This window comes from Amblyomma mixtum, chromosome 2 (assembly GCF_055824585.1).
Source record: "Amblyomma mixtum isolate Tamu chromosome 2, ASM5582458v1, whole genome shotgun sequence".
Lineage (NCBI taxonomy): Eukaryota > Metazoa > Arthropoda > Arachnida > Ixodida > Ixodidae > Amblyomma > Amblyomma mixtum.
In genome coordinates, this window is record NC_143013.1 from 286,023,349 (window position 1) to 286,051,137 (window position 27,789).

The 27,789-nt window shown below is 43.3% G+C and overlaps 1 protein-coding gene across 1 annotated transcript; it reads right to left on the reverse strand.

Annotated features, from left to right (window-relative positions):
* Nucleotides 1–2,456: 2,456 nt before the first annotated feature.
* On the reverse strand, nucleotides 2,457–27,258 carry LOC149364348 (ankyrin repeat domain-containing protein 27-like). The gene is made up of 17 exons (XM_089574286.1): nucleotides 26,785–27,258; nucleotides 26,380–26,485; nucleotides 26,005–26,041; nucleotides 25,800–25,873; nucleotides 24,533–24,588; nucleotides 21,914–21,982; nucleotides 21,763–21,818; nucleotides 20,578–20,734; nucleotides 19,450–19,526; nucleotides 17,876–18,041; nucleotides 14,369–14,440; nucleotides 13,532–13,598; nucleotides 12,004–12,142; nucleotides 9,178–9,271; nucleotides 6,709–6,916; nucleotides 2,898–2,949; nucleotides 2,457–2,811 (listed from the first exon to the last, which is right to left on the reverse strand). Exons 1-17 carry the CDS (start codon nucleotides 26,830–26,832, stop codon nucleotides 2,757–2,759), a joined length of 1,533 nt encoding a protein of 510 aa, XP_089430412.1. The 5' UTR covers nucleotides 26,833–27,258; the 3' UTR covers nucleotides 2,457–2,756.
* Nucleotides 27,259–27,789: the final 531 nt, after the last annotated feature.

Consider the following 27,789-nt stretch of genomic DNA (forward strand, 5'->3'; position numbering starts at 1 on the left):
ACACACATTACATGACGCAGTCCAAATCAACATCAAAATTAATGTAAAACATAGTGTTATAGTTGTAATTTGTGGTCATTCTAATGTAAAAGTCTCAAAACTAGTTGTGCACTGCACAAGAAAAATCCACTAAAGTAATAGTTAGAACATTAATAACAAAAGTTTTTTTGGAAGTTAGTTACAGGTCCATGCAAAGGGCACTGTTATCTCTCTATGATATCCAATGCTCTGGTGATGAAACTGTAGCATACATTATGCGAAATTTCCCGAACTGGCTATCCTTCACAAATGTGTGTAGTCATAACTAATGGTACAAATATGTTGAAATGCACATCAGCATGCAAGTCAATTCAAGTGCTAGAAGCAGCATACATTTGTCATTATCTGCACTCCAGCTAAGCAGTCTCCAAATGGAGATTCAGTCAAACTTGTTTTTGAGTGCATAGGCAGTACACTGCAATAAAAAGTGATGGATTTAAGGTACAATTTTCATCGCTTTTACAGCGCTGCCAAAAATGCATGCAAGTATGGAACCAGAAGCAGTCTGCATTTTCAATGGCATAACGCCAACCAAGGTGACAGACATCACAAAAATGCCTAAATATGTTTAGTTCAGCCGGCCAGTTAGTGCATTGTACTAAGATTTAAATTGGTGCACCCCCGCTGCATAAATCTATTTTTTTTTTTTTTCGTTTCTAAAAAAGCTGTGCCTGGTACTACGACTCACTAGATTTGACTAATTTCAGGTGCAAAACCTAAGTTTAACAAGCAGGCCCTTTGGATACCATGCACAGGGGGATATCTATCACTAATGCAACTGTGTCCTTCTAGACAGAAGCAGTAGGTCCAGCCATCATGCCATTATAATCTTGGGCAAATTTTAACACAGCTGCACGCTTTAGGCAGAGGCTTGCAATCCAGGGGCACATCTTTCATAGATGGAGTTGTGCTACCTGACAGCTCAATTTTTGTTTCACACCACAAATTAATGAAACCACCATTACACAGTGACACCTTCTTGCAAATAAAAAAAACAACCAACGGTTATCAATGGCACATGGCTTCAGATAGAACTGTTTGAAAAGTTGGTTGCAGAATTTTTGGTTAGTCAACCAACCTGTTCATGAGGCATTTCAATAACATCCTTCCTTGCCATAGCTGTAGCAAATCTAATGAGAGCCCTTAGGCAGGCCAGAAGTCATATTTGTGAGCATATTCAGGATACTAAACTGTATGCTTAGGTAACTGCACTTTGAAACCCAGCAGCAATGATCAGATATCCCCCATTATGCTCTGCTGGACACAGCCTGTGTACTCAAGACAAGTTTGACTGGGTCTGTCAATTCCACAAGCAAATGAAGCTTTAGCGGCGGAAAGTGTGCGCTTACATCCACGGACACCACAAGATGAAACAAAAGCAGGCAGAAGGGCCATTTTGTCACAATCAACATGTTAAAGACAAGTCTCGGGTCGTTCCAATAAATGATTCCACACCAGCCAAATATAGCAAGTGCCCCAACAACGGACCATTCCACTCCTGGTAACAAACTAGGAACCACTCACCTGCAAGAATTTTTACTGAGTTTCTAACGCCTCAACAAACGCAGTGCAACAACTTGCAACAATTTCTGCAAACGATGGTCTATCACACTGGCATATGTGCTTCTTTGTGTAAAGCGCAGAACACATTAACGGACGGCAGGTTGGCTACATGATTTCATGCTGACCTCTCCCGCTGTGAAACATGGCAGTCAATCTTACACCCTATACACATGTTCTTTCTCATGGTGGCCTAGCACATCAACCTCGAGCAGCTGTAAAAGGTGCAGTGAAGAGGAATCTGAACTCGTCTTTTTGCCGCGGGAACTCAATCTACACATTCCGAGCACTCTTAGAAACTTCGATTTATTGCCCTGTGTGGCCGGTTTCCCTAATTAAATCAAATTAACGTACGGCTCCCGCCTTTTTTATTTGAATTCTCCCCGTACGGTGGGCGGAGTCGACCAACGCGTGGAGTGCCTGTCACCCAGTCCCATGGCGGCTTGCCGCTCTGCCATCAGCGGAGTAATACGTAGTAGTCCGTAGTAACAAATAGTCCGCGCGTAATTTTATTTCTGCGGGCTTATTTTGCAGCTATATTATCTGCGAATGAAACTATTTATTCACGGAAACATAAAAAAAAAAAAAAAGTGAAAGCAAAGCCTCCACGGAGCTGGCTGAAAAACACCCCACACGTTGGTCGACTCCGCCCACCGTACGGGGAGAATTCAAGAAATAAAGGCGGGAGCAGGACGTTAATTCAATTTAATCAGGGAAATCGGCCACACAGGGCAATAAGTCGGAGTTTCTAAGAATGCTCGGAATGTGTAGATCGAGTTCCTGCGGCAAAAAGACGAGTTCAGGTTCCTCTTCAGTACACTTTTAACGCAACGAGCTTTCAATGATCACGATCCATGTGCTACAAAAAATTTATTTCACTGCAGCCTTGCTTACACATGCTTCAACAGTTGTGGAGACTCGCTGTTCAATAAAATATACACATGCACATAAGCTGTATAACTGCTTGTTCGATGTAGAAAAAAGTAAACTAAAAAACACTTTGTACGCATAACCAAAAGGTTCACACGATGCAGGTAAATGCTGCAATTCAATATGTAAGTTAAACAGACTGAGTAGAAATTAAAAAAAAAGCATTACAACTTGGGGGAAATTTGTAAAACATGACAGAACTGGGGGCCGCTGGTAGCTTTAGGGCCTCAGAGCTTCCCATAGGTGACTCCCAGCGAGTCTTGAAGCCCCATCAAGAAGTCCCTGCACAAGTAACACACAAAGTTTATGTAAATAAAAAAAATACGACCCACAGAAATATTGAAGTAGTGAAAGAACTGAGGACGAACCCAATGCTGGCACTCCCGCTTTCATCACCATTCTTGAACAGTCCTTGAAGTTCTGCACAGGTAAAAAAAAAAAAAAGAAAAAAGCAGATGCCTTTCATGATGTCTAGCCATTTTTTTCTGTAGTATATACTACCAGACAAAACTTACTTTTGCTTTAGCAATGTCAGAATGATAACTTTTATTGCTCTTAAAGGGTCAGTCTACTCACCGAGATGAGTGTATAAATAATGGCATATTCTGGTAGTTGGCACCCTATAACATCAATAACGAGGGGTCTGCGCCCGGTTTAGGCAGGAATTTATATTTTATTTCGGCGTTAAAAGTCGCGTAAAAAAGCATGGTGGCGACCCCAAACGTTCATTTCGTTCAAGAAAGTGGTAGTCTTTTTTTGTAGAAGCATAAGTGAATATACTACGTACAATTTGTATGCCCCAATGTCAGAGAAATGCACGTTTTGTTCTAGTAAACTGTAGAAGGCGTACCGCTCGCTTTTTCTGTAAATCACATGAATATTTATAGTTACACGTACGCAAAACGCAGGCACATTCGCACTTTTAGTTCAGCGTATGCTAGCAGAGACGCAAAAATAAACAGCCTATGGTGGCGCCATCTGGTCGTCAGGACGGGAATCATTGCTGTAAACAAACCGACTCTCCACTTAAGCCTAGGAGCGGCAGAATCGTCACTCTAATTATTAAAATAAAGCAAATTTATCTCTTATATGTTTTCTTATAGGCGAGATGAGACGAAGCGAAAGACAGGCGCCCCATTTATGGCCAGTGAACGCACTGAAAAAGGCAGCAACAACGAGAATTCAGTCCGAAGCGAGAGGTCCGGCTTCGACGGGCGCCGCCATGTTTGTCGCCGCTCGGCGGAAATCCAGATGGTTGCCAGATGAGACTACCATCTCATACAGATGTGTTCCCACATTAATAAATTCTATTTTAAAATGTTCTACCGCACTCCTTGGCACCACAGCTGGTTAAACGGTAATTTCAGTAAAGAGCTATCGGTTGCCGCAAAGAAAATATGGTCGATAAAATTCAGTAGACTGACCCTTTAAAATAAATGCGTCTGGTTAGGACCACCACTGCAAGAGCAACATGTAATAAAATTCCCAAAATGGCATACTAAGTGCTATATTCAAATACATGTCGGGCTTCTTTTCTTTTAATGTGTTAGCAATGAAACCCCCCAAGTTAGAAAGATCTGTCCGTCCGTCCGAAGCCTCACTGGCATGTGGCAAAGCGGAGAGTGGGAAATACACTTCTGGAGGATGGAGAGGGAAGATGAAGAGGGCGGAGGTGTCGGGTGAAAAAAAATATCGTAGAGAGATGATTAAAGGGTGGGAGGCAAGGGATGACAGGTGGGCGAGAGTGGAGAGTGGGTACAGTGTGTCATTGTGATTGCTGGATTGTATTGTAAGAGAGGAGCGGGAGTACGACGTGTCACTAGGCGACAGACTGGATCACACTACCTGCTCACACAGTCTGAACCAGGCAGCGGCTAGTCCGCCCGAGGGAAACACTCTGCCGCATCAATCGTACTGATTGTTTATAATTTTGCCTACCAAATCTAAAAGCAACTGAGGAGCTGTCTAGAGACAGCTTTACTCTACTGGCATTGCTCGGTTAATTTTGAGTGCAGTGAAATATTCTAGCTTTTTGCAACCCCAGAAATAGTCTCCAAAACAAAAACGGTCAATTTGTAGACTGGGTACCCTCACTATTTCAAATAGCTAGAGTAATTATGTAGCCTGTAACAAAATCCTTCATCTCTCATCTTGCACTTCAGTGAGGGCTAGAAGTTATCACCTCATGTTCACCTTACTGAAGTAAACGGGGGTCACACTCTGTTTGAGCAGACACCAATGTCCATGAAGTCTTCACATGCAGTTCTCTCCATTTTCATGCTTCAAGTTACATCCAGCATATGCCGAAATAGGGGTCAAAAACAGAAAGGCAGGCTAACTAGTGATTCAATTCATGAAGCATTGTACTGGCGTAAAAGATGGGATATAGAAGAAGAGCAGGCAAGACACTCGCAAGGTCCTATCTATCTTTTTTCCGTGACCCATATCTTATACTGGCAAAATGTTTCATGAGCCAAAACAGAGGCCCCCTGTCTTCATGTTTCAATCCATTCTCATTCCATTTCCCGTTTTCATAAAAAGGCAGCAAATATCATCTATAGTGTCGAATTCTTGGCAAGCACATTTTTTTCTCTAACACCCAATTCTAGGCTCAAAAACTGAAGTGCTTTCCTTGGAGCTGTTGAAAAGGAATTCCCTTTTAATTTCATCTCTACCTACCTTATAGACGCCTAGCATCTGTTTCTCAATTCCTTCCACCAATGGGCCTTTTCTGAACCTCTAAATTGTTTCAGCATTCCCCTACTATCTTAACCTAACTAACTGTATATACTCCTGAGCACCCCACATCTACTCCTCCATGCAGAATCTATACAGGGTATTTCACCTAAGACTTTGCACAATTTTTAAATATAGGCTTTTTGGGTTAGAAGAGCGCTTTTTTCGGCACAGCACTGTCAGGAGTGAAGTACATCAGAATACAGCTAAGACGTGGTGACTAGCAGGCCGGTTAACTAACACTGATTAGTTAATTTCTTTACTACTGCTAGTCTCCTTAATTATTGAAAGGTGTGTAGTCCATCGCAAGTAATATCCATATCAGTTTTTAGAATTTCGAAAATGCGATTACCCTTGGCACTGCAGCCCATGAATCTAATACCACAGACACCAAAAGCTTTTTAAGGTCCACTGACTAAATTCTTGGGTTGTAGAAGACCTTCAGAATACAGCTAAGACGTGGTGACTAGCAGGCCGGTTAACTAATACTGATTAGTTAATTTCTTTACTACTGCTAGTCTCCTTAATTATTGAAAGGTGTGTAGTCCATCGCAAGTAATATCCATATCAGTTTTTAAAATTTCGAAAATGCGATTACCCTTGGCACTGCAGCCCATGAATCTAATACCACAGACACCAAAAGCTTTTTAAGGTCCACTGACTAAATTCTTGGGTTGTAGAAGACCTTCAGAATACAGCTAAGACGTGGTGACTAGCAGGCCGGTTAACTAATACTGATTAGTTAATTTCTTTACTACTGCTAGTCTCCTTAATTATTGAAAGGTGTGTAGTCCATCGCAAGTAATATCCATATCAGTTTTTAGAATTTCGAAAATGCGATTACCCTTGGCACTGCAGCCCATGAATCTAATACCACAGACACCAAAAGCTTTTTAAGGTCCACTGACTAAATTCTTGGGTTGTAGAAGACCTTCCTGGGTTCCCTAAAGCTCCTTTTTGCCAGTGAAGCCTCCCCGATTTTTTCAGCTGGACGAGAAAGTCCAGTGGAGCTGTGTGTACACTTTCAAGTTAAACTGAGTCATACTTATTCAAGGACTCGTGCAACCATCTGTGACCACAAATAAGATGCAAACAAATACACAGTTTAACAAGTATTCCACTAGTTTATTTCGCCTGCTGAAACAGGTTTTGTGCTGCTGCTTTGCAATAGTGTCTTTTTTTTCATGTGTTCTTAATATACACAGCACAATACCCGTATGAACCAGCAAAATAAACTAGTGGAATGCTTTGTAAATTACTTCTTTGCATCCCATTTCTGGTTAAAGATGGTTGCATAACCTCTCCTCCTGTCACGGCAACATCCCAGCTATACATAGACCAATTTCGTGCTCAAATGCAACGCTCACTTCGGTTTCATTAATGTGCTGCCTCTGAGCATTACAAGCTTGAAGCTTGTAAGCTTGTAACACCTTGAACCCATACCTTCAGTCTCCCTCTGGTGAAATTCTGAAGTGGACGCTTCGATAAGTTTGGCCGCCTGCTCCAACTGCCGGTCAATGGAACGACGACTTTTCGGGGCTGGCACTGCAGCGCTCTTTGTGACCTCGTCCCCGCTGCTGCCTTCGTCACTTTTTTTCTTATCGGATATCTGCAGCCGGGCAGTCACTTGCATTAACTCTGTTGGAGTTATCTGGAGGCAAAACAATGTTCAACATAAGCCTGGTTGCAGAATCAGAGAACCACAGGGAATATTAGTGCACTCCCACAACTTAGCTATCAGGGCCTCTGGCATGTTTTTAGCAAATAATGATAGCGTTCATCACAACCAATAAAGGCGCTTTACGTAACTGCAAATATTGTTACAGGGAAGTCTGCATTGACGGCTGCGCTGCGATGGCCGGCACTCAGCTCAGAGACTCCAAGGGCCCAGCTTCACACTGTTAGCGTCGTCGTCGCCCAGCGCACGCCACTTCGTCGTTCAAAATTTATGCACGAGTCGAGCCCACTGATACAGTAACCAGTTCACTGGTAACAATATAATTAAAAATTGGCTAAGAGAATAGTCTTAAAAGAGACACGAACATGAACATAAAAAGGCGGGAAACTACAACACTGAGGCCAGTGTGTGCAGACAACTGCATACAACACTCCGTGACAACTTTTCTTGGCAATGAAGGGAAAACTACAGAAGAGGGCTGTCTGTAGCTGTGTCACTCTGTTGTTGATGTAGCTAGCACCACCTATATCAGCTCTTTGTAACCGGATGTGCCTAAAGAATTTACTGTATTAAAGAAACTTTTTTTTTCGTGACTCTGCAATATCGGAAACGTGCAGTTATCCTACAAACATGCCTTAAATAACGTGTTTTACCAAAGAGGAAACTATTAACTATAGTTGGGGACTACTGTATTCACACGAATAGAACGCATTTCCTTTTTCATCATTTCACTGGTTTCAGAACGCGTCTTGGATTATATTCGAAACCAAGGTACGAATACAAAATTTTTGCTGCTCGTTGTGGTAGCTACAGTAGTGAGCTTCACTACCAGACGTGCGAGCTCCTAAAAGAAGACAACTTTTCGAAACCCTTGGGTCCACACGGTGCACATGAGCAAAAGTAGAGGGTGGCTAGGAGTGTGGAAATAAGGCGGCACGGAACGTTAAGAAAGAGAAGGCACTAAAAATTAAGTGGAGTAGGGAATGGTAAGAAAAGCGAAAGGGCACAGGGCTGGGCAGCCCAAAACACGGAGCAGCGTTGGCACGACAGTGACTGCAGCCGCCGCTGCATAGGACACTGCGTCGGAGACTTTGCCGTGTTCGATAATGTCCCGTGCATTTCCGAAGTGTTGCCTCTCAAATAATATCGGTTTATTTGGGTTTAATGTCCCGAAGCAACTCAGGCTATGAGGGACGCCATAGTGAAGGCCTCCGGAAATTTCGACCACCAGGGGTTCTTTAACGTGCACTGACATCGCACAGCACACGGGCCTCTGAAATTTCGCCTCCATCGGAATTCGGCCGCCGCGGCCGGGATTGAACCCGCGTCTTTCGGGTCAGCAGCCGAGCGCCGTAACTACTGAGCCACCGCGGCGGGGCTCTCAAATAGGTAATATCAACTTATCTGCTGCTCCGTATTTCTGCAGCCTCCATTTTTTTTGCAGGCTTTCGACAGTAGTTATCTTGAATAGGCACACATCGCGTTATAATCATTTTTCTTTTTTTTCATTTTCATACGGTATCAATCATTCCCATTACATTATATTCATGGTCGTGTTACATACGTGTAAAAACTGCATATTCCACTGAGCAGGAAAAGGCATGTTTCAGCTCTTTAGCTTTAAATGCATTGCCAAGAAAAGTGGAATATAAGGTTGCATCAAAAGCAAAGCAGTGTACAAGGACATGAATATCCGTTCGGAATGCTGGTTCGGAATGCAGACTCCCTCAGTTGCATTGTGTAGAAGTATCTACAAAACGAATTACTGGTAATGCTTTGAAATTAGCGCACAGGCTCAAGACCATTAAATCAGTGCCTCATGATAGACTAATGTTTATCATGAGGCATTGAGGCAAAAATTTTATCACGAGGCAAAAAGATGGGACAGGTTCATGTGAGCAGTTACGTTCTTAACCACTAGATGCCTCCAAACCAGTTGCAGCACTAGCAGCAATGTGTGCCATGCAGCACAAAAGTTTTTCTTGCTGCACATGCTTGCATTGCGAACAGAGTGAAGTTGTCAGAAGTAATGCCCGTCAATATCAAAACCATGGGCAAAAAAGGTGCCTCTCTTGTCTCTGCTCAATACTGCATCACATCGCTGTGCTCTGTAACGTCACATGAAATGTGAAAATAAAAGTAGAGGCACACCTTTATTTGTTGCTCAGGCATTAGATAGTTAAAGTTAGTGAAAACAAACAAAGACAGCTGAGAAACATGCACAAATTCCACACCTCCCGTTTCAGGCCCGCATCCGATGGCTTTAGGTGTGAAGTATCCTGCAACCTCAGAAACTCTTTAGCCGCTTGGAAGGAGACCAGGGTGTACCTGAACAAAAAAACACAAAAACAAAAATAGCCCCTTTATGTTTAGGCACAACCTAACAACCTTTTCACGATTACTTCTTGTGAATGCCGCGGACTGCAGCTTACCAAAGCCTGCAATAGGTGCAAAGTGTGCAGCTAGCATTCAGAGCACATTTCTGCAGCAACATTGTTTAAGCAAAGCGACCTGGACTATTCAACGCATCCTCTGTGTGTATATAAAGAGCCAGATGCATAAGGCTAGTTTCCTCCTCTGCACGGATTTTCAGAACTGGTTGTCGGTCACACAGCAGCTGATGAATCCACTTCTTGGGTATTCATTGCAACAGCAGGCTTAGGAACACATGTAGCTCAAGCTTGACCACAGCGTAAGCTTGAAGTAATCGAGTGTAACACTCCAGTAGTTTTCCTGTGCAGGAAATTCAAGAGGAGATTATGCAGCGATGGCTGTTAAGTGCCCACTCTTGGGTTTTGTGTCGTAGTAGTAGTGGTGTGTTGTAGCTGTCGGCGTAACCAATGGGTGCATTACCATGGGAACCACTCGGAGGGTGGCTACTGTGGAAGGAAGAGGATCTGATGAGAGCAGAGGAATGTGTAACAGGCAGGTGGTTACCACCAGAACCATCTGGAGGGCTGTGACCGTGGAAGGCGGAGAGCATCGCAAGAGTGAAGGAGTCACCAACCGGAAAGTGTTTACCATGGAATAAGGGTATGGTTAGAGTGTAAGAAGGCCTCAGTGTTCGGTGGTTGGCATGGGAATCACACAGAGGGTAGTTACATGGAAGGAGGATGAGGGTTACAGAGGAGAGAAGAGGGTGTGGCAAGAGCATGGGAAGGCGTAACCAGAGAGTGATTACCACAAGAACCATCCGGAAGGTGGTTACCAAGGATGTAGAAGGGCTAGGCGACAGAGGAGGAATTCCCAACTGCAGGGGGGTTACCACTGAAGCAGGAGGGTATGGCGAGAGCATAAGAAGGCGCAACCGGCGGATGGTTTCCACGAGCGCTAGCCGAAGGGTAGCTACCCTGGAAGGGGAAGGAGGGTTACTGCGGAAGCAGGACAGTATGGCGAGAGCGAAGGAAGGTGCAAAATGATGGTGGGGACCACGGGAACCATCTGGAAGGTGGTTACTGTGGAAGGAGGAGTATGTGGGAAGAATGGAGGAATCCTGACCAGAGGATGGTGACCGTGAAGGTATGGCATAAGGACCAAACAGAGAATGGTTGCATGGAGAACCACCCTGGACCAAACTAGTTGAGGAGGAGGGTTATAGCTGAAGGAAGAGGGTTACAGAAGGAAGAGGAGCGTAGGACTGCATAACTGGAGGGTGGTTCCGGTGGAAGGAGGAGACAGGGTATGACGAAAGCGGAGGGATGTAGCATGGTCAATCTGCCGCGGCTGCTGCCAAGCATGCTTCTCAAGGAGGAGGTCATTGGTGGCACCGTGAGCCTGGAGTGGCGGACTGGACACGAGAGCTAGTCAAAAAACTAGTATGTGTGGAAAACTAAAAAGAAGGCTCTAGAACTATATGGATGTATGAAGTCACTCTCACATTCTCACATTACGCAATGGTAACCGTCCTGTAAATTTTTTGTTACTCTTTCAATATAAACAACAATGCAGAACACCTGAGTTTGATGAAACCAAGTCTGATTCTAGTACTTAAAGGGACACTGAGGAGAAATTGAAGTTGGCTTGTATCGACAGAATACCAGCTCCTGATTACAAAAACGCCACTCATACTAACAACAAAGCTCTTGTAACGTAGAAAAGAGCAAGAACCAAAATACAGGTATCGCCGCCACAGGCCAAACTCGCAAGTACAAGCGTGATGACGTCATAGGACAAAACAGAGTTGCTAGAACCAATGGTTCTAGCAACACTGAGACACGAGAGGCCACGAATCACTGAGGCGCAGCCAATGCTTGCACAAATCTCCTTGACGTCGCCAGATGGCGCCACGTATTCGGCAGCTACGCACACGCCTGCAGCATCGGGACCAATCAGCGCCTGCTCACCGGCGGTAGGCGGGCTCCCGGTATTCCGCTAACGGTAACAAGGTACAAGGTATGCTAAAGGTGTCTATTTGCGAGAACTTCGTTGACGACTTCGAGAACGGGATCCATCGTAACGCTCGCAAAACGCCAGTGCAAACGTAAACGAAGCGACGGTAGCGACGGCCGCAATAGCAGATAGATGCCTTCAACGTGCGGCCGGCGGTAGCTTTCTTTTCGGCTGCTGCTAGGCCGCACTGCTGGCCGCCAGAAATCACGGAGTCTGCGTTACATCATGTGCACGTCATGTTTCACGTCACTTAGTCCTGTGTCATCATAAGAGAGTCCCAAGTTTGAATCAGAGCGGCGAGAAAAACTTTTTCAACTTCGAATCCAAATTTCTTAGAAATAAATGCATCTTTCGCTGCCGGCCAAGTGGCACCAAAGCCATGAAATGCCGAATTATCGGATTTTGCTTTAAAAAAAAATATTAATAGAGCTCCCCTCACTGTTCCTTTCAAGGCAGTGACAACCACTTGTGGAAAACCGAAACTGCCAATTTAATTGCAGTATTAAAGCAAGAGAGTGACAAAAGCATCTTCAAGCTTTGCAATTCTTTGGGCAAATAAGTTTCTTGCGCGTACACAAGCTCTGGCTGAAACAATGTGCTCACACAGAGCAGTGTAAACCCAACAATGCACCATCACCATAGCCATCTCACAAAAAATATACGATTATTACCCCAGCATGTCTTTTTCCGGAAGATTCCAGCTGAAGTTTTGGATGTAGTAGAGGTTGCTCTCCAGATAGGGTAACTTGCATTTGACGATCAAGCATGCCAGGATAGGTATCAGATCATCGGATGTCAAGTGCAGCTGTTCTGTATTGAACCAAAATCCGTGTTGTAAACGCCACTGCAAAAATTTCATTACGTTACGACAATTTATGTTTTTTAATGCAGTACTGTGAGCCAAGGGCTGTGATATTATATAATGAGACAGAGCAAGGAAAGAGGGCTGTGAGAAGAAAATACAGTAGAGCAAATATTCTTTCTCCGTTTCCTCCATGTCTGGTCACTTATTTCTGCCACTGTGCTACAAAAAATATCATGGCCTATATATATCGATGGCACAGCTCAGAATGAGTGTGAAATGTTTGAGTGCTCGCAAGGCTTGCTTCACGCAAAAATTATTAAATGCTGCAGACGTTTTCTTTTTCACTACATTTCCTCGTCACTGAAATTTGCAACTCTATCATGAGCGTTGTCTTCTAACTGCCGCTAAACCCTCAGACAAAGCAGAGACCCACAGCTTTACCATTGTTTTTTTTCATACTCAGCACTTTGCACATAAGCTGCGCTTACCATACCCAATTTCACAATGCTCCACGCACACCAACATGCCCTCTTCCAAAGAGTGATGCTAACATTACATACCAGTCTTCTGACACTCGTTAAAATTTTGTACATCGCACTGCTCCCCTCCCCCTTGATTTGTTGTATGAAAACTGTACTTGATGTCTAAGTAAGTTCGCAAAGACAGATTCATAAATTTCTCCTTTTGCAATGCATAAATTTTGAAAATGGGACAACAAATGTCACCAATAAAAATGGTGCATAACAGGCATCCCTTTTATTATGCAGTATCGAAGTGAGCACATCTACAGTTTATGGTAGTAAGTGAAAATGATAACCTGCCCAAGGGAGGGAGTACCACATCACAGCGACTAGATAAATCTAGAATATGAATTTTTGATGGAGGAGGCATCACACAGTGGTTAATGATAACACCAAACCTTCACTTCTTCAGGTTATATCTTTTTCTGCTAGACTCCAATGATACGCATAACACAGAAGGAACCTGTGTTCAACTGCTCATGAAGCAGTTGAACTCATGAAGGAGCTTACCGAAACCACTCCCAACCAATCTGTCTGTTGTGGCACTAAAGAGGCTATTTATCTCATGAGGTGGGTACATTTCCACATTGAACACAACTTCTGATTTTCATCGTTCTCAGAACTTTTTTGAACAACAAGTGGCCTGTAGTGACCTGTTACCTCTAGTTACAACAAGTGACTACAGGTAACCACTGTCTGAGACAAATGAGTCATGCAGCAAACAGCAGTCAACTTTACAAGAAACAATCAATTCTCTTTTTCCTCTTTCACTCCCACCTTCTTCCCTTCCTTCATTGCAACCATACATGAAACTGCATTTGTAATAGTATTTTACACATTATAGTGTGGCAACGCACAGAAAGAGGACCCTACCATGTGGATTCTTCAGACGAGCACAGCTGTATGCAGTGGAGTCGTAAATTTCTTCTGACAGCATTTTCTGCAATGAAAGCAAGAGGCTATGCTCTACATTTCAGAGAGAGCAACAGGCATCGTCGTGATCAGCTTTCTGCATGTTCCCCATCTCGTTCAGGAATGACTGTGCGCAACTCATTGTTCTGTTAGCAGTTTTCAAGTGAAAGCCGCAATAAAAAGAGTCTAAATGCAAGTGCAATTTTAATGAAATGTGCCACCACTATTTGCAACAGCACAGAATGTCAGCAGCAGGAGAGAGGAACCTCCAGATTCTTTCTAACTGCTCGCACACCACACACGTGTCAATATGAAAATGATGCCACTGGGGGTTTTTTGTGACACAATTTTGCACGGCTATAATTGAAACTTCTGATATAACTCCAACTACTGAAAAGTTGACTAGTAATCACAATTAGTTAACCAAGGAATAAAATGTATCTTCCAGCTGCACCAGACAGCCACCAAAGCTTCAGTTTTTTATCTTGACTAACGGACTACCGAAACTTTGCAGTGAGTCATATGAAGCACCTGTATACTTGGCTATAAGTATATTACTGTCACAAATTCATTTTTCAGACTCAAAGCTGATGGGCGAAAAGTGTGAATAACCAATCAGTCGGAAGAAAAGAAAAAAAGCGGACCCTGCCAGCACATGGTTTTGCAAATGGTTCCATAAAACTGTCCACATGACTAATATGTCTGAACTAGTGCACTATAATTTGACTAAATGTGTTCTGCACTGAAACCGAGGTGGGTAGCTATGTAACCATAGCTCATTACAGTAATGTTGGTTACCAGAGTAGTCTTTAAGCACCAAAGCTTCTCCAGAGGAGTAATCTTTGAATCCAGTGATGCAAGCTCCACAACCTAGAAGGAAAAAAAATACAAAAATAACTCACTGGTCACTGAACAAGATTTATGCAGAAGAGAACCAAGAGGCTCAAAGAAATATATTGAAACCTTCCCCTGACCTTTTCAAGGTATGTTTATTGTCGCATTCAACAACCACTGAACTGCATGCCAATATGACACTGAAGCCAGTACCTAAAGATGCTTTTGTACCAACCTTTTAGTGCAAGTTTCAACCAAAAAAAGCATCATAACATAGAGGAAACGAACTGCAAGCCTGCATAAAGGCCATGTTTAGGAGCTCCTACCTAAGCTAGCAACCATTCTTTGTGCTGAAAGTGAAGTCTTCCTGAATCAAGAATGACCGATGCATATTGGCACACTTCTACCTTTCCTTTGCTTATCGCACATTACAGATTACATCACACACATTACACCTACCAGTCTGTCTATCCCAGCCTGAATCTTTTTCCAGCTTAATTCTCTAGTGGGTAATTTCATCATCATCATCATCAACAGCCTGGCAACACCCAGTGCAGGGTAAAGGCTTCTCCCATGTCTCTCCAATTAACCCTGTCCTTTGCCAGCTGCAGCCATTGTATCTCCGCAGACTTCTTAATCTCATCAACCCACCCAACTTTTTGCCGCCCCCTGCTATGCTTGCCTTTTCTTGGAATCACTCCGTTACCTTTAAGGACAAGGAATCCACTCCATTACCTTTAAGGACAAGCGGTTATCTTGCCTTCACATTGCATGCCCTGTCCAAGCCCATTTCGACTAAGATGTCATAAACCCGCATCTGTTCCCTCACCCACTCCGCCCGCTCCCGGTCTCTTAACGTTACACCTATCATTTCTTTTTTATGCGAAGCATATTACAATAGGTAACCCAAGCCCTTCGTGACGGTTACACACTGTGCACACCACGTGACACAATGACGTCACGACAGATGAGAGACGGGGCTCCAACTCGTGCCGTCGCTGCGGTTGCACGCCGTGCAGACCACGTTGTATGGTGACGTCACACCACGTGACACAATGACGTCACGACAGATGAGAGACGGGGCTCCAACTTGTGCCGTCGCTGCGGTTGCACGCCGTGCAGACCACTTGGTATGGTGACGTCACACCACGTGACACAATGACGTCACGACAGATGAGAGACGGGGCTCCAACTTGTGCCGTCGCTGCGGTTGCACGCCGTGTGAATCACGTGGTATGGTGACGTCACACTCCCGCGCATTTCGAACGCGCGTTCACACTCGGTGTAGGTGAAACGCTCGCTCCACCGGGCAGGCGGACGCGGCTTCCATGGTAAACCAGGCGCTCACCCAACGCGCGTCTCGGGGTTAGTCGGCGTTCCGCTGTAGCCATGCAGTTGTCTTCCCCCACGACGAAGGCTTTTAGTGGTTGTATTAAAATGACCAAGTATTCAACCAAGGAAAGCCATGTATTACCAAGCCTAGCCATCAATATGCTTCGCATCTGACTAGGCTTAACCTTAGCTAAGCCTCAGCCAATTTTTCCATAGCTCCCTGCGTTGTCCTTAACTTAAGCTGAACCTTCTTTGTTAGCCTCCATGTTTCTGCCCCATAGGTGACTACCAGTAAGATACAGCTGCAGTATACTTTTCTCTTGAGGGATATCGGTCAACTGCCATTCATGATCTGAGAGAACCTGCCATATGCGCTCCACCCCATTCTTCTCATTATTTCCCTCTCATGATTCAGATCAGTGGTCACTGCCTGCCCAAAGCAGACGACGTATTCCCAAGACTTCCAGCACCTGGCTACCAACTGTGAACTGCTGTTTCCTTGTGAGGCTGCTGAACAATACTTTGGTTTTCTGCATGTTAATTTTTAGACCCATTGTTCTGCTCTGCCTGTCTAACTCATTCATCACGATTTGCAGCTCATCTCTGAGACATAGAGAAACTTTAGTGAATAAAGGAGAGGTCTGCCTGGTTATTGGCCTAGCATGCTACTCCAGGTTCATCTCCGAATGGAATCGCAGATTACTTAAGTATTCTCCATTAACTATTTTGCTTTTTTTTTTTCACGTGCATTTCCACTAGTTCTCCTCTTTGTGCTGTGTGTGCCTTTCACCAAAAAGAAGCAGGCCACTTGGCAAATAACTGTACCAAGGAGTTTCCAAGAGAGGTTCGAAACTGCTGTGACACTACAGCAGCTTTGAACTCTGAGACAACAAGGAAAGCTGCGCTCTTCCCATTCTACATCTTCAGAGTGAGTTTTGAGGGGGAAAAATATTTAATGAAAAGCAGAGATTTTAGCCAGCATGTAAAATTCACTGACATGCTATTCTGCATGTGGAAGGGAATTGGGGATAGAAAGATGGGAGGCGAGAGGCACACAAAATTATAAAGTAAAGAAGTAAAAAGAACATAATAAATAATAAATGGACATTAAAGGCATGAAATGATAAAATGTAATGTCTCACAAAGTGGACAACGAAGTTCACTGCATGAAGAGTGCATAATGGTGAAAATGGAGAGATGTAAGGAGGCATTAAGAGTTTGTCGAGAATACCAACAGCATCCAAAACGGCAAATGAAAAGTTGACTGCACATCTCTGCTGCTAAAGCAGGCCAAGGAGCCAACACACAGTCCACTGCTAGAGGCGCTCGGGTGAGTGTCTCCATACAATGTTCACAGTAAGCATGCTCATTGGGACTACCCTGGGAATTCAAACAGGATATGTTGTACTGTTTCTATTAAGCCACAGTTGTCACAACACGGACTGTTCACTTGTCCTAAACAGTACAGTAAGCTATTTGTAAATGCAACGTTCAGACAGAGACGACGATAAACAATTTTTATATGGCGTGGAAGACCGGATGAGTGGCAGCCATGTTTTAATACTTAAGAACAAGGGCTGGACACTGCTTTGGTGAACAGTAAAGCAAGTTTGCATACTTTAATAGCAAACAAACAAGTAAATGGCTCCCAAAACATGTATAGGCAAAAAGAAACTGTTTTTTCTCAAAGAATTTATTTTCAAAAAGGCGAGAGAGCAGGTCTTTGAAAATGCAAGATTCCCTTTGTTTTCAGCTTTTGCTACACATTGAATCTATGCTCTATTACCTGGCTTGCTAAGCTTTGTACCAGGTGGTACAAATACCAACCTCTGCACAGTTTTACCAACCTCTCTACACGTTACCAAATGTAACGTGCTCTAACTCGGTAGTCACAGTACGGCATTTGATGTTACCAACAGTGACAGCGAGTGTCTGTTCTACCAGCACTCACAGAGAGCACACAGGATATGAACAGAGATGATCGTGACCTCTGAATGACGACAGCTCTGTGGTGATGATCATGGCTCTCTGGAACCCACTAGCATATTCAGGACACCTACACAACCTATGGTAACATTCAACAACAACTCTGACATCTCATTTCACTCTTCAGTACTCTGCACGGGAAGGTGAACTTACTGATCGGGGCAGTGGGCAGCAGAAGGACTCACGAACCCCAAACTGGTCAGGACTGAAGCCAGCCAAATGAAGCTGCCGGAGCTTCTCAACAAGCACTGCATCTTCTTGTCGACAACACTGCTTCACAGCAGCAAACACTTTCTGGTGAACCACGCCCATCACGTAGCTACACGAGCAAAAACAGAAGGCATGTAACAAACCCCAGCTGTACTCAGTTGCATGCTAAAAAGGTGAAGAAGGCTCTTCAACTGCAAGGCTTCACCAGCACTTCATGAACTGTCCGCCTTTTTCACACGACTGCATGGCAGAGTCACTCCGCTCCTCTATGAAGAAATTGGCCCCCCCAAAAAAACACATTTAAAGGTGCAGTGAAGAGGAATCTGAACTCGTCTTTTTGCCGCGGGAACTCGATCTACACGTTCCAAGCATTCGTAGAAACTTCAATTTATTGGCCCTGTGCGGCCGATTTCCCTAATTAAATCGAATTAACGTCCGGCTCCCGCCTATCTTTTTGAATTCTCCCCGTACTGTGGGCGGAGTCGACCAATACGTGGAGTGCCTTTCACCCACTCCCGTGGCGACTTGCCGCTCTACCATCGGCGGAGTAATACGTAGTAATCCTTAGAAGCAAATAGTCCGCGCATATTTTTATTTCTGCGGGCTTATTTTGCGGCTATATTATCTGCGAATGAAACTATTTATTCACGGAAATCTAAAAAACAAAATAAAGCGAAAGCAAAGCCTCCACGGCGCTCGCTGAAAGGCACTCCACGCGTTGGTCAACTCCGCCCACTGTACGGGGAGAATTCAAAAAATAAAGGCGGAAGCCCCGGACGTTAATGCGATTTAATTAGGGAAATCGGCCACACAGGGCAATAAGTTGAAGTTTCTAAGAATGCTCGGAACGTGTAGATCGAGTTCCCGCGGCAAAAAGACGAGTTCAGATTCCTCTTCAGTGCACCTTTAATGGCGTGCATATGCCCATTTTAATTAAAAACCTATGTGAAAAACTGCAGTCAGAGTTCTGCTTTCCAATGCTGTCTTTCTATTCAAATGCCTCTAAATGTACCATATTACATGCTCCAGCATTAACTGTAGGGAAGCCATGAGTAGGCCAAGTGTGAGCATATCGGTTGTTAGATAAGAAGTCATAACAAAAAAAAAAAAAGAATGCTCTAATGTCATCATAACATCAGTAACAGGAAGGTCATTGAAACAAAAGGACGGAAAATAAACACATAAAATATACTTTGACTGCAGTGATAACCTACCAGTCACAGCTAATTAAATCCCCAACAACTGATACTGTACTCAGCTCTCTACCCTATTTTGTTCAAGTACTCCAGTTCAGTGCTATATTACCACAATTGTAACGGCACTGATTTGGCACATGGACCAAAGTTTACTTCATTCCACTCTGATATTTTATTTTAGCATTTTAGTGATAAAAACATATACACAAGGCCAACTGCTGCTTTAAGGAGAATCACCCAGACGCGACGACACTGAATTCTAAACATAAAACACATGTTGTTCTTTCGTGCACTGAAAAAGACATGATCAGGCCTTTGTACCTTTCTGTGGCCAGAGATATCCGTTGGAATGTAGCACCATAGCTGCTTACAGGTGGTTCTTGAGACCTTTGGAAGGCCTAGAAACAAATGCAGTGCAAAATAATGATAAAGAAAGAATGCACTACCAAGAATAAGCCTGTTTTATATAATAACGGTTCATTAATGCACAGGTTCACTACGATATTCTGTGCAGCGAAAGTGAATGAAAATGTATTGACATTTAGTATAATACGTAGTAGTCAAAGTACTGCAGGAGATTTCAAAGACTAAAAATTACAAAAATAAGCTGCCACAAAGCTGTACATAAGTAGACGCACGTCAAAAAAAAAAAAAAACATCCTTTTGTGCCCAGTTGTCTCTATTAGCAAATACATGGACCCAATGCTGATTACACATAGCAGAGGACACTAGTCCAAACTAGGGAGACAATTGGAGAGATCAAGAACAAAACCAGAACAGCTCCACTGATAAAAAATTTTTAATGTGTGTCTAATTTCAGCAGCTGCTGGAGCCATCAGGGCAGCTAACAATTGTGGGAGCATCACCCCAAAACCTCTAGACATAATAATTAAAACAAACAGGCTGCTTCAGGGCATCAGGAATGAACTATGAAAGTAGCCATGAATGCAAGGTCTGCAAGTTTTCCTTTTATTTATTTTTTTTTTTGCCTGTAAGTCATAAAAAGGCAACCACTGCCTTGTTGACTGGACTAATTAGTAATTTTCTATAGTATATAAAAGGACCCCCACAGCTTAAACCAAAGATCTGCATCCTTCCTGGTGCCTGGAGGCATCGTAGTACACAACCAAAGACAATTCCATGTTTTGATGGAGAGCATTGCAAGCTGACAACGAGCAACTGCAAGGCTTTAACAAAGAGGCTAAAATCTGAAAGATAAAAATCCATGCATGCACTTTTATCCAATAACAATGTCACAAAATTACATCGCATTGCAAACAAACATTACCCCATTACAAAAGAACAGTATGTTCACTCTGGCCATCGTAGTCCACAGTGTTGCTATGGCATGTAAGAATCCAACTAACAATTGGCTATTTTTTAACAAGAGCGTTGCAATCACACATTAAGTGAGGTTGTAAAGGAGGAAGAAACATTCACTCCACTCACGTCTACTGCCCACAGGACAATATCCTTAAGCTTCTGTGCCGTGTCGTGCAGGTAGGCAGGTAAGATCATGTAGGTGCCACAAAAGCTCTCCAGCTTTTTATCCAGTTCCTTGAGAAGCGATGCATGCTGGGACAGGCCCCGAAGGTATACCAGGGACCTTAATAAGAACAGGACATGGAAGCAGCACGAGCAGCACGAGAGAATGTACAGTGAGGTTTAGAGATACAGGGTGGCAAAACAGAGGGGGTAAATTGAGGTCTCACAATGAATAGGGTATATTCAAAATTCCGAAAGTGCGCTTTCCCGCATAACAAAGTTGTCCCAAACAAGATGGCTGACCATGCGGTTCCAGCTGAAACAAAGCAAGAAAGACTGGTTTTTTGTTTGATTCTTCCAAAATACGTTTCTTACATTCTATCCACACCTTTAGCGCCTGTCCTGTAGCCCCCGTAGTTTCATTATAGCGAAGTCGGCCATCTTGTTTGGGGCAACACAGTTATGTGGGAAAGCGCACTTGCGGAATTTTGAATATCCCCTACTGTGGTAGCATAGAGCTACGACACCTCGTCAATGAACACTGACTGTTTTGCAGTCACTTTCACAAAAGTAGAGCTCAGCAAAGTACAAAAGGCTTCGGGTTCAGTCAAACAAAGCAGCAACACTGAGCCATTCAGACAAAAGTTCAGTCACCTTCCCTTATGCAGTTCAACACATTAGGTACGACGGACAATCAGACAACAGGCAAAGCGTCTTACAGACTTATAAGGTATGCAAAAGCCCACTAATGCAGGTGTACACAACAATAAGATAATTTCTGCATTAACATTTCACTTTTCACAATACTAGCTGCACCATTGACCAAACAAACAGTTTATACTACTACGTAGTGAATCAGTAGCATGAACTTCTCAGCATGTATGAACAGCCTGTATGAACAACAAGCATAGTTTTCTCGGAATTGGATGAAATCAACTGAAGCAGTCAACTAGAAAACTTGCATCCTATTTTCTTTTCCCTGAGTTTAACACAAACTGCTCAGAACAAGCTTCAGTAACAGCATGCCTTTCTAGGCTCAGCATAATATATGGTCATAAGGTAGCAAATGCACAAATGTATGAGGATTCTTTCTGAAAGGGAAGAAAAATGATGAGAAAGCGATGGGCAAACTCAGGTGTAAACACTTACTCTTTGTATGAAAGACACTTCTCCAAATCTGCAGGGCTGAGCGAGCCATTTGTGTCCTGGAGAAAGATGTGTGCAAGTTCAAGATACATCATATGACAAAAGAACCTCATCTTTTAATCTCGGTATAGAATCCGAGACACTGAATGCTTACCGTGTCCAAATCTGATGAAGCTCCCTCGAAAGGCTTGCTTATTGTAAGAACCCTGTACTGTTTGAATTTCTGCAAAAAAAAGATTGTGAAACAAACACACTCAGATCTGCGCCTTGCAAGAACAATTGTGAGCAAAGGTTTGGTTTGGTTTATGGGGTTTAACGTCCCAAAGCGACTAAGGCTATGAGAGACGCCGTAGTGGAGGGCTCCGGACATTTCGACCACCTGGGGTTCTTTAACGTGCACTGACATCGCACAGTACACGGGCCTCTAGAATTTCTCCTCCAAAGAAATTCTAGCCGCCGCGGCCGGGTTCGAACCCGCGTCTTTTGGGTCAGCAGCCGAGCACCATAACCGCTGAGCCACCGTGGCGGCTGTGAGCAAAGGGAAAGCTGGCAGAACGGATGGTGCAGAAGTGCATGGCTTGCTGCATCACATTCAGACTTCTCAACGAACAGCCCAACAGTTTTTCCTGTTTTCTGAGCCCTCGCACAATACTAATAATTTAAACCACTGTCATTTTTTGCTGCAGACACTTTACAGTGCCAGAGCTTCCACTCCAAAAGTATAAGTAGGACATTTCATTTTCGTGCAAAAACCCAACTAAAATCTAATACTTTCAGACTTAGCCGCCGCGGTGGCTCAGTGGTTACGGCGCTCGGCTGCTGACCCGAAAGACGCGGGTTCGATCCCGGCCACGGCGGCTGAATTTCGATGGAGGCGAAATTCTAGAGGCCCGTGTACTGTGCGATGTCAGTGCATGTTAAAGAAATCCAGGAGGTCGAAATTTCCAGAGCCCTTCACTATGGTGTCCCTCATAGCCTGAGTCGCTTTGGGACATTTAAACCCTAATAAACCAAACCGACTTAGCAGTTTGAACAGACTTTTTAAACATCAGGTTAAGGAGAGATGCCAGTCTCAAAAAGAAAATTTTTATTATTACGGATATCGTAATGAAATTAGGTGTGTATATGTTATTGCTTCCCCTGTTTTCAGAAACATAATTAGTAACAGTATATCGCAATTAATTTCCGTATTATAAAAAATAACTGAAGACTAAATGGGTAATTTTTTATGGGGCAATAAGACACTCAATATTTTCCGGTTCTGACTGAAATGAAGCTGTAGCTACAGCTGTAGCCACCTGCCATGTAGAACTATGCTACTTATTTTGTTATTGAGGTACACCATCTTATAAAAATGTTCAATTATGGAGAGAGGAAAACCTGAAAACAAAGAGCCATAGGTAAAAGACGACTCTGTAATATCAAAACCGAATCTAAGCTAGAAGATTGAAAAGTATCTTAATTGCAAATTGCAATTGTCCAGTTTTAATTATTTCATGAAAACACCACACACTACTCTCACAATAGAAAAGAAACATATCAGATATTAATGAATCAACGAGCTTCCCCGCCATAGTTTCTGAAACACAGATTTGTTCTCCAATTGACCTTAAGCCTACTTCCACTCTTTCCTTTACTCTGCGTAATGAGCAAGTGGAAAGTAATCACAATAACAGGGATTAATTTTAGTACACCTCAACAGCAATCAATACTACACGGCTTCTGTCACATGATGACAGCTTTTACCAAGAAAAATGTCACAACAGTGATGTCATGTAGTAAGTTAAATTCCAATATGGAAATAATAAATCTGACATCACTTAAGCAGCGTATAAAAACATCTCACGTGACCGTCTAGGACTGCTTTTAACAATTACACAAAGCCTAGCAATCTGCAATGTCTGAGCACAAAGCAGCAAGCGCAACTGAAAAGGCTTTCAGATGACAAGACAACATGACGGTGACTCATGTCTCAAGTATCCGGAAAACACAGCTGTTAGGGCCTGCACTGCCTGCATGCTTTCCGTATTACAAGAGCAAGACGTACTTTGTTGGCAGAAGTTGTGCAGACGCTGACTCAGTAGAAAAGCATTTGCAGCATTGTCTGAACACCTGTAGTTATCTACCACAATGGTACAAATACTCTATCAATCAAAAAGGACATGTACCCCAGGAAAGAGGAGTTGCACCTCACTATGAAAAAGTAACATTCCACATTATGGTAGCGACAAGCATGCCAACACCAACTGCAATAATGCATTCATATCGGCACTTCTTTACCAACATACATTATTTTCATCGCTCATACAGGAAGTCACAATAAACATGACGTTTGCAGTCATGTTTATTACCAATGATGGTAACTACTGAAAATGAACATGCTCTTAATATACAGTTAGAATGCCCCTGCACAAAGAGAACAGTTTCTTTGAACATGCAGTTCCTCTGCTGTTGTGAGCACAGATAACAATCAACAGCCTTTGTCAAAGATATACAACCCACTGGTGGGCTTCAAGACCGTTCAATGTGGCCCGCCTAACATCGTCGATATCCCAAACCTCTCAAGGGGAACAGAACTTTCGTCCTTACCCTTCTGAAGCTTAGGACTTAAGAGGTGCCATAGAAACCCACTACATGGCTTAAAAGAAAGTTGAGTATTTTTGACAAAAGATGTCAAAGGCTATGCTACCCTCAAAGTTCAAATTCTGTGTCCCAACAGAATGCACAGTCAAGACTTCATATTTAACATGTGCTACGATAAAAGGCATCATACCCTGTTGTAGCAAAGCTCTTCACCAAGAATCTTGATTTTAAACTCATTAGGAAAGCCTGGAAAAGAAAAAAAGAAATGAAATGTGATCAATGCTAAAAGTGTGTGCACACAAACAGCATGAGCATATTTCGATGCTTCAATTTCCTCCAATTGACTGTGAGCTTATTTCTGTAAAATAAACATCTTATCTAAGGTCTAATTTATAGTACTATAATATCACTGCATTACCCAGCCAAACAACAAACAGTATAGAGACTCTAGTGCTACAGAGCATGTGAAGGCAGCCTCGGACTTTGTGTATACAGAATAAAGCTATCAATGGTACACCCCTCTACGATTTCCTTGAGATCCTAAAAATTTTACCAAATACTTGACCAAAAAAGCCTCTCAAAGTGAAACCTGGCTGTCTTTTTTCACTGTCAAAACAAATGTTTGGGCTTGCCTAAGTCCTCACAATTGTGTAAAAAAATTTCAGAAATTTTTATAAACTGCAATCTTAATTGCAGCCTAGTTTAAAGCATGTAATGAATAAGATTTAAGCATTCTGGCAGTAGGTACTAAAGCAGATCTCATGATGCTATTCTTCAGCTGTATCATGCAACTAACAACAATGACAACATATAAGAGTTTATTTTCACTGGCAACAAGCTAGGCCATGCCTCGAGTAGCTGCCGGAGATTTAGTTCATGTATCATATGGTATGTGGAGTTGCACACAGCAAAACTGCGAGAGGGATGAGAGATGCCGTGGTGCAGAGTTCCAAATCAATTGTGACTATCCAAGATTCTTTACCACGCTCTGACATCCCGCAACGCACAGGCGCTTTTTCATTTTACTCCCATCAAAATGTGGCCACCCTAAGCCCGATTCCACTCCGCAATCTTAGCTTCAGCAGCCAAATGCCAAACCCACTCAGCCACTGCAATGGGCAGACATTTGGTGTTTACTTACAAAAAAAGCCATTTTCTGTGAACTCGAAACTGTACACATGCATGGAATTGATGTCCCTGGTCTCAGGTGACAATTTCTTTGCAAAGCATTGAATACAAAGCAGAAAAAGCATAATCTTCAACTGCCACTTAAAGAACCCAGGTACAAACAACTTAACAATGAAGCAGCTTCATACAAGTACAAATTGTGAACTTTAATGCAAGTTTTTAGTCATTTCATGCATGCACACACAAAAGAAAAACACTTTAATGCTTCGCTTACATGGCTAGCCCATTGGCAACATTGCACAGGACTGTTGAAGTCATCAAATACATACCTGAAACTGCTCGGATGTGTGTTCCATCTACTTCGACACTCTTCTGCAGATTGTTTCCACAGCATGTGTACTGCCTGCGGTAAGAATAGCAGGCTCGGGAAATGTACTTATTTGGCATGAAATACGCTAATGTGTATCTGACGATGTACAGCACACAACAAACACAACAAAGTGGAAAACAATGGCTGCTCAGCCTTTTCCTCACCCTTTGAAAAGCGGCGATGGCTTCAAGATATGAGCATCTAGAGAGAATATGAAAAGAAGAAAAAAAATGATTCATTAACGATAAATCATGCAATGCTCCTAAATAAATGTTCTTTGTGCTGCAGTGTTTTCTGCCCATTTCCTGAAAACATGTATGCTCATGATGCAGATGAATAGAGAAAGCTTTTAACCAGATTGCCAGAGAAATGGCAAGGCTGAAATTTCAGTGAATTAATTCTACATGTCCTAATTAGGATTCTAGTCTTGTTCATCGGTGCATAACGATAACCTGGATACACCCTCCTTGATGTAAGCACTGAGAATACAAAATTCAGGGGTCTTACTGTCAGGACAAACTTATTTTTCACCAACTTACCGACAAATCTCGAGTTGATTTTCACCCCTTTCAGCGACGGCGCGTGTGGCACACATATCAGCCAGCAATTTGTTTGAGCTTCTTCATATTTTGATCGGTACGTTGTCTGGGGAGGGAAGCAGATCCGAAAAAAGAAAATACATGATGGTCTTTGCGCGCAGACACAAACATAGGAAACGCGATAGACTGAGCGAGAGGTATCATTAACGAAAAAAAAGAAGCGATTCTCATGAAATGACCCAGCAAAGTGATTCCGGCTGCTCTAAAAAGGGCGACTTCACTACTGCAGTGACCATAACAAAAAAATGCGAGTAAAGTGCTCCACACCACTCAGCTGCAAACATTGCCGCACCAGTTCTAATTGACAGCACTTTGTCATGTTGAAAATATATCAAAACGCTATACCTGCAGGAGCTTGTAGAAGGGGTTGGAATCCAAGTCGTCAGCGGACATCCTTTCGTGAGGTGTTTGGGCAACTTCACGGATTTCCGTATTTCTCCCCTGCTTTGTCCAGCGGTCAACACCAGACTGCGCACAAACAAATCACGCAACGACTTGGCGCTTTACGCCAGCGTCAAGCAAAAACGTAGGCTCGTAATCTGACGTAGGATGCCTGAGCGGCGTGAGTCAAGGCGGTGAGCGACATGCGCTGATAACGTTACGCATTTGTCCGGGAGTGATGAACGCCGATGATAACGCTTTTCGGTGAATTGACTTAAGTGTCGAGAGCACTCGCTGCGCCCCGCAAACAGCGGGAAACACAATGAAGCTAGTGCGCCGGACAAACTACCGACATTCCGTGAGCTCAAACATCTGTTACGGATTGCGTCGACCGCGAAACATGTGGAGAAGTTGACGTGGTGACGTCAACGCACGAGTCGTCCTGATGCATCTATGTGCCCTCAAGTGGCGCTGACTATCTCTCGAATTCAACGTACACACGCGGCAATGTGGTAGTTGCCCAATCGTTGTCAACCAGCACAACGTTATAATTATAGAACCATAATTAAAAAGCCATGAAAAGCTGCCGGTCGTCTCACGCTGCGATCAATTATTTTATTTTACTGTAGTGATGCAACAATTTTCAGGCTAAGTGCTTAGTTAAAGGACCATAGCCACTAATTTTACTTCCACATTTTCTTTTTAAAATGATGCGCTAAACATTAAAATAGATAGTTCACCACATGGTATTCCAACGTTTTTAGATCCCTTTGTGGTATTCGGCCTACGACCACTATGCTTTTTTTTGTTTCGGTTTCGTCGATCAAACGGTGCCTGTGCCGTGCCTTTGGTGTTTAGGTCACGTGGGCCCCAAAAAACTAATATATAATTACTGATTTGTGGTGTCAATTCGCTTGGGCCGCTTATCTGTTTTTTTCAGCAGCGTCCGCTCCGGCGGACGCAGTTGTT

What these genes read in the sequence shown, in the direction of transcription:
- LOC149364348 (XM_089574286.1), bottom strand. Translation starts at nt 26,832, where the DNA reads ATGTCCGCTGACGACTTGGATTCCAACCCCTTCTACAAGCTCCTGCAG. An exon ending in GGTGCTTAAAGACTACTCTG is followed by an intron (nt 13,599 to 14,368) that starts GTAACCAACATT and finishes CTTTCATTGCAG; the next exon opens with AAAATGCTGTCAGAAGAAAT. An exon ending in AGCGGGAGTGCCAGCATTGG is followed by an intron (nt 2,812 to 2,897) that starts GTTCGTCCTCAG and finishes TTACTTGTGCAG; the next exon opens with GGACTTCTTGATGGGGCTTC.